General features: G+C 41.8%; 1 protein-coding gene across 3 annotated transcripts in view; it reads left to right on the top strand.

Annotated features, from left to right (window-relative positions):
• Nucleotides 1-4177: 4177 nt before the first annotated feature.
• ANXA11 (annexin A11) overlaps nucleotides 4178-6681 on the top strand; it is a 14401-nt gene continuing 11897 nt past the window's right edge. Inside the window, exons 1-2 of one of the 3 annotated variants that reach the window (XM_009332692.1) lie at nucleotides 4178-4215; nucleotides 5432-5552. In XM_009332692.1, the coding sequence (XP_009330967.1) occupies nucleotides 4184-4215; nucleotides 5432-5552 (153 nt within the window). In that variant the 5' untranslated portion in view covers nucleotides 4178-4183. Of the gene's footprint in view, nucleotides 4236-5427; nucleotides 5553-6681 lie in introns of all 3 variants that reach the window. The other 2 variants (XM_009332691.1, XM_009332690.1) reach the window with 2 other exon arrangements.

The raw sequence follows: 6681 nt of genomic DNA, 5'->3' as shown, positions 1-6681 counted from the left end.
TAGCAATGTCCACTGCGGGAGTAAAACCTCAGATCTTTATTTAGAGTTTTGAGGTGGACCTCCAGGGTGAACACTGGGAACGGGAAGAGGACCTTAACAGTATTTGTTCTGTATTTTCTTCAAACCACTCCCGCTTTCCGTGTGTGGGGAAGAGGACCTTAACAGTATTTGTTCTGTATTTTCTTCAAACCGCTCCCTCTTTCCGTGTGTGGTTTGGTGGTTTGGATTTTTTTTTCCTTATCTGATGCACTACTTCTTTTATGGCAGAGCAAATGCAGACCTTGCTGTTCCTCTATCCTCCCACACAGTATTTGTATAGCAGGGTGGACTTCTGCATCTTCTGTTCCCCGGCCTATGTCACCACTTTGTTGTCAGCAGGCAAGTGCTGCTGATCGCTAACAATTTTAGTAACATGGTGTGGATGTAGCAGAAGAAATTTGGGAAGACGGGCTTAGAAGATGAAGTGGAGACGAGGTTGTGGGAGCGGTTGGGAAAGTTAACTCAGGGGGGTAGGTATTTGCTAAGTTAGAGAAATGGCCAACAGAGACTCGATGAAGTGCAGAAAAGGTGGCGACCGGGGAAGTTTTTGGATGTGAGAAGTGGGTGTGTTTGTGGATCTAGTTTGCCTGGAGTCAAACCAGTGTGGGAAAACTTCCCCTTGGAAAAGTCCTGGATAAATGCGGTGTTCGAAAGAAGCAAGTGGAACATTTTTATATATATAGTCACATTTTTTTTGGATTGCTAACGAAGTTAGCCATTATTTCTCAACCTCAGCTTCAATTGCCAAAAGGCTCCTTTATTCCCCCCCCCCAAAGGAACAGTCTGCATGGGATTAAAAGCAAGCAAACAACCCTGCTAAGAAAAACAACGCCTATCCCATTGCTCCCCACCCTCTACCACAAAAAAAAAACCCCAAGGCTTTTTGCCTTAAATTTGTACCTAAAGCTTTATTGAAAAGGCATCTTATCATTTTTTTTGGAGTGTCCTATCATTATTGTATTTACACCTGAAGCTAAAAATAAATAAATAAATGAAAATAATTATGGTTGCATGTGAAGGCAAAAAAACCTCAGTGCTGTAATAATTTGCATGTCAAAAATGTACGTGTTGACTAATAAGCATTATGCATGCTCAGGAGCTGGGCTGTGGGGTTTTTTGTTTGTTTTTTGAGTGACTTGAGTAATAATTGTACTTTTTTGTTTTAGTAGCATGGCTATGTTTTATTACGTAAAGCCAGTTGCTGATGTAGCGAGGCTCTGAAGTGCCAGGCTGCCTTCTCTTGCCTTTTTTTTTTTTTTTTTAATTTTTAAAAAATTTTTTTTTTCTTTTTTTTTTTGCTGGCCTCGCTCCCCTCCCATGCGCCCGTACCTGCCCGGAGGCAGCAGTGGAGCAGAGCTGGCAGCGCTGCCCTGCCGCCGCGTACGCCGTCCCAACGTGTGGCTGGGGCCTGGCAGCTCCCTCCAGCAATCAAGCACGCCGGTGTGCAGGCTGTTAGGAGCATGGCGAAGCCCCAGGAGGGAGGAAGCTGCCTGCTCTTTTTCCAGCAGAGGAGGAGAATACGTGTCTTGCTTTCAGCTCTGATCAGAAATGTTGACTTTTTGCTTTTTTGGCCTCATGAGCTTGGGGTCTTAACAGTCCCGGTATGGCTAACAGCAGGCATTGCCTCCAGCAGTTATGATTCCCTTGGGATAGCCGTATCTTGCAAGTGCTCTTTGGATGGGTTTTATAACCTGAATTTGCATCTACTTTATTAAAGTGTTCGGCTTTATCAGGTTCTGTAAAGTTGCAGTGAAGTGCGGTGGCATTTTGTAGACGTGCAGGCTGGAACATTGTCTCTCTGGAGCGTTGAAAAAGACCCCACGCAGCTGCTGCCATACCTTTATGCTTTTTATTTAGCATCAGTGAATATTCAAAAGTAAAAATCCATTATTTTGCTGAACTGCAGGGATGACTGTGAGAGACCTTTTTCCAAGATTTAGCTTCTAGCATTAAAAAGGGACACAGATAGAAACCAAATCTTAACGTAGGATATGCATTGGGCACGCCTGGAAAAATAAACTTGATCTCCCTGGTGACTGCTGCGTGTGGAATCTGTGCTCCCTTGTGTATGTTGCGCAGTAATTGTATGCTGGATTTGGTGCTGTAGGTCTTATGCAATGTGTTTGCATATGAAATGAAAAATCACGCAGAGCTTAGTCATGTAGAGAGGTGGTTGTATAATCAAAAGCTTGTTGTCTTTTCAGCTGTAGCAGCCTTGATGTTTAAGTTATTCCAAAACTCCTAGATAGCACTGCAGTGAAAGATCTCATTGGAAACCGCGGCTGAAGGGAATGTGGGAGGACCATTTACCATGTTACGGAGAGCATCTTATAAGCATCTGATACGATGTAAAAATTTCTGTGAGCCTTTATCCTTCAGCTATAATCTGGTAGTGAATGGTGTCATGTTAGCTAATCTGTAGTCTGTTCTTACAATTGAATGTGCAGAATTGGGCCATGATGGTTGTGGGTGGCTTTGACTTCCCCGGACCTTTCTTGAGGTTTAAATCTAGCTGTCTGTGATTGACAGTTTACTGATTTAAAGCCTGATTCTGTAAAATGTCGGCAAGTTTCCCAGCTGTGCGGCCTGCTGGGTTTCTTCATGTGTGGAGCTGGGTGATTTGTTAGCTCTGTTACACCCATCAGAAGAGGAAAAGGGGGTAACGGTGGGGGAACGGTTATACCCCTGGCTGACCCTACCTTGCACTTCTGTTTGTAGGGGGGATGCAGAATGAACAAATGGAAGGGCAGTACTTAAATTTGCATGCACAGAAATAATTTTTTTCCAGTTAAAGGCATCTCTCATAGATTTACTGGTAAACAGGCTTTTTCTAATGCTGAGAAATTGCGTTCGCTTCTTTGTTGAGTCTGTTAGACGCTTTACACGCTGGAGTAGAGGTAAGGTAGGGTTATAACTTCTAGTCTGCTCTGTTCATTGTCATTTCTGCTAGTTCATTTCTCTCTATTTAAATTTAAATGAGTACATGCAGCATGAAGTCCAAACAGTTTTTAAATAAAGTGAAGATTTCCTAATTGTATTTTCCTTTTTTTTTTTTTAAAAAAAAGGTGTTTTTCCATTCCGCTGTTGCTATGCAAGAGAGCCATGCAAACCAGAAAGGGAAGTTAACATGATTAACAGTCCCACAAAACCAGCACACACACCCCCCAACCCAACCCAAACCCAAAACAAAACTCCACAGCTGAAATCCAAAACACCGCAAAACAAGCCAGACGCGAAAGGCAGTGCTTTAGGGGAAAGAGGAGAAAGAAAGGAAAGGGATACTGTTTGCACAGCAGTTTAAAAATAGGCTGGGAATTGTCACTAAAAATAACCTTGAAAAAGTTAAGACTGATTGTGGCTGTTCTCTTCATCTGGAGCAAGCTCCTTGAGTTACTTTTACTGTTCTTCCTGATAGTTGTTCTGTTTAAAATAAGGCTTTCTGTATTCTGGAAAATCATTTTCATTTTGTCCTTCATTGAGCCGTCCTTCCTTTTTGACCGCCACTGCTGTTCTGGACAGCTAATGACTTTGTGCACTTCTCTGCTGACAGAAGCACTATCAACTTTGAGAGATCCAATTTGTTCTGGTGATCTTATCCTTTCAGTAAACCCTTCATATTTTATGGCAATGCTGTAAGCACGAAGTGTATCCCTTCCGCTTCTTACTCTGACCTTGCACTTTTGCAGATGTTTGCATTTAAATGCCTTCTAACACTTCTCATACAATTACTCACTTGAAGACGTGGCTTGTTTGTCAGGTGATTTTCTACTCTTGATTAATAAGACTGGTTCTGTACAGGTTGCAAACATCTGGAGACTTTAATAGCGCGAGAAAGTAAGCATTTTTGAGTAATACATCCTTAACGACGTAATAGGCAAGTGAGCAGTAAGTAGTAACTGAAACGAGTCAGAAAAGTAGTCTGAGGAGTGACTCTACAACTGCTTAGATATCTGAACATGTTTATTGGTCCAGCAAAAGGAAATGGGAAGAGGTTTCCTGGGAAGAGCCTGTGCGACTTGTGCAGTTTATGTCTAAATTTTGGTAACTGGCTGCTGCAAACATGTTGCTTGTTAATTTTATGTGGTGTAATTAGTGAAACATTACGGAAAATAACCGTATCACACCTACTTTTCAGATCTTTGCAATGAGTTACCCTGGCTATCCCCCAGCAGGTGGGTATCAACCGGCAGCCCCAGGTAAGTCGTTTAGATAAATTAAGCGTTAAATGTCAGTGGTGGTCCTATCTGGAGTGGAAAGGTGGCATGGACAAAGAACAAGACTGCGGAGGGTTTTCTTGACTCACTGAAGCTTTCTGTGCTCTTTTGTTAAGTCCTATTTTACCTTGGCTGGGGATTCTGATTTATAGCATATGGGTGCTCTACAATGTGCTCATGTAAGGTCCATTTTCATCCATCTCAAATGAAGCACACAGCACGAGGAGGTGGTCATAATTTGACCAAAATCAATAAATGTCAGGGAACAGTGTCCTGTCAGTACTGAGTCTTCAAGGCAGCTGGTGAGAAAAATGAGTACGGGGAGAAATCAGCCACGCAATTTAAAACCATATCCCTCAAAAAATTAGGGCTTTAATTGTGACATTATAACAAATTCGCTGTTCTTAGGCTGATGGTTGTATATGGAAGGGAGAGGGCTCTTAAAAAGGATATCAATTATAATAATATAAAGCTGATGAAATATGTAACTACTGCTTGGTTTCAGGGTGAACTTTAGAGTTGTTGGTAATGAACTTTACAGTTTTTAGTATTGTTGGTAGAAAGAAAGGACTGGAGTCATATGGGTATGGTGAAATGTGGAGTTAGGCAAGCTAACTCGGGAAGGGGAAGCAGTGTACAGTGAGAAGCCAAACTAGCCTGGGAGGATAAATCCTATTTCTCAGCAGAATATTCTGGCTTAGTTAGACTGCTATGCAGACAAAACTGTACTGCTGTGTGCAGCCAAGTTTTGTGACTTGGGTAGCTGTGAATGTACTGTGTCATGCTCTGTAGACATCTCTCAAATTAGCAACCTAAAAGGAATTACTAATATCTTCCTACTGGAATACCTAAACAACTTTGTAGTTTAAGAGAAACTACTCTCTAGTCAAAATACGGTGTTTACAGTATTAACTCTTGAGTGTTAACCTTCAAATATGTTTAGAGTTGGTTTAAATGATAACTTACAGATTCAATGATAGCTAACGTGGCGAGAAATATCCAGTGAGGCTTCTCTTTATATCATAATTGCACTGCTACCCTGCACCTCTTCAGCTGATTTTCCTTTTCCCAAACTGCTAGTGCTGAACAGACATTACATTAGAGATGTAAGTGGTAAGGAATAAGTTTAAAAAGGTGTAGGTTCTCGTTTCAGCGCAGCTCTGTTTGATTGCAGGTAGCAGTCCGTGGGGTGGTGCTGCCTATCCACCTGCAAATCCACCTGCAAATCCACCTCCAATTGGTCTGGAAAATGTGTCTGGCTATGCCAACCAGTTCAATCCCAACTACATGGCTGGAATGGTGAGTTTGCTTTCATTTAATGTGTTTTACTGTGACTTCCTTAAGTGCAAAGATGTGTTTCTGGCATTGCCACTGAGAAGTTGATCACTGGAGTTCTGTGCCTTTATGTTTAGTCCATTTAGGTGTTGAGCATTCAATATAATCTGTTGAAGAAAACAGTTACTGCAAGCTATTCCTTATTTTAGAGAAGCAGACCACTAGTTAAATGTTGATTTAAGAGCCTAACTTCAAAAGTCATGGACATAAAAGTAATATAACTTGGCTTTTGCTGTGCAGAGGCATAGGGGAACAGACTGTTAACACTGAGTATCCACCGTCAATGTATTCACATTGGCAAACACAGTTCAGATTTTGCCTATTACCTGGATTTTGGCCAGTCTGAATGAGGAATAAGACTGTGCATTTTGAGGTATCAATGACTCATCCCGGGGAAGAATATGGATTAGCTGTCTCTTATAAGCACTGATGTTTAACAGATGGCAGTAAAAACCTTTTACATTGATTGAAGAAAATGCAGACATTTCCAATGTGACTTTTTTTTTTTTGCTTAGAGTAGAAGCGAGTGATGCTTCTGACAACTTAGTCTTCAGAAATCTGTTATGCTGCATAACGAATGCACAGTTTGTAGGAAGACATTTGCATTATAGATGCCTTTCTGAGGCAATGATTAAATGAAGTGATTTGGCAGCCAGCAGTCAAACTGAGCAACGAACTATCTACAGTGCACACGGCAATATGCACAGCAGCTAGCTTCTGAGAACACTGCAATCATCAAATGTCAGTTCTTCTGGTTCCTCTGTAGAAGAGGGTCGGAGCGTGTCACGTGGGAAGATGATATTGCATGTGGAGTGGAGTATCTTTGTGGCAGTTTCTGCCGATGTCTTGCCAAATGTAGTCCAGGAACTCTTGCTAGTTGTAAACTGCTAATGCATTTAGTGCATCATAAAACAGCCAGAGGTTGCTCGTAGTAAATCCCTGCACTCAGATGATGCTGTGATCACATAAAGCAGCCGTGGACAGAGAAGGGATAAGCATAGTTTTGTGTTGCTGGGATTAATTGGCATAAGTTTTTAGACTAAGAGGAGTGTGGCTATTGGCGCTCTTCAGTGAAGTGGTGTGTAAAGCCTGG

The sequence above is a fragment of the Pygoscelis adeliae genome, unplaced genomic scaffold (genome assembly GCF_000699105.1).
Source record: "Pygoscelis adeliae isolate BGI_AS28 unplaced genomic scaffold, ASM69910v1 Scaffold269, whole genome shotgun sequence".
Classification (NCBI taxonomy): domain Eukaryota; kingdom Metazoa; phylum Chordata; class Aves; order Sphenisciformes; family Spheniscidae; genus Pygoscelis; species Pygoscelis adeliae.
This window is presented reverse-complemented; position numbering and strand designations above follow the sequence as displayed.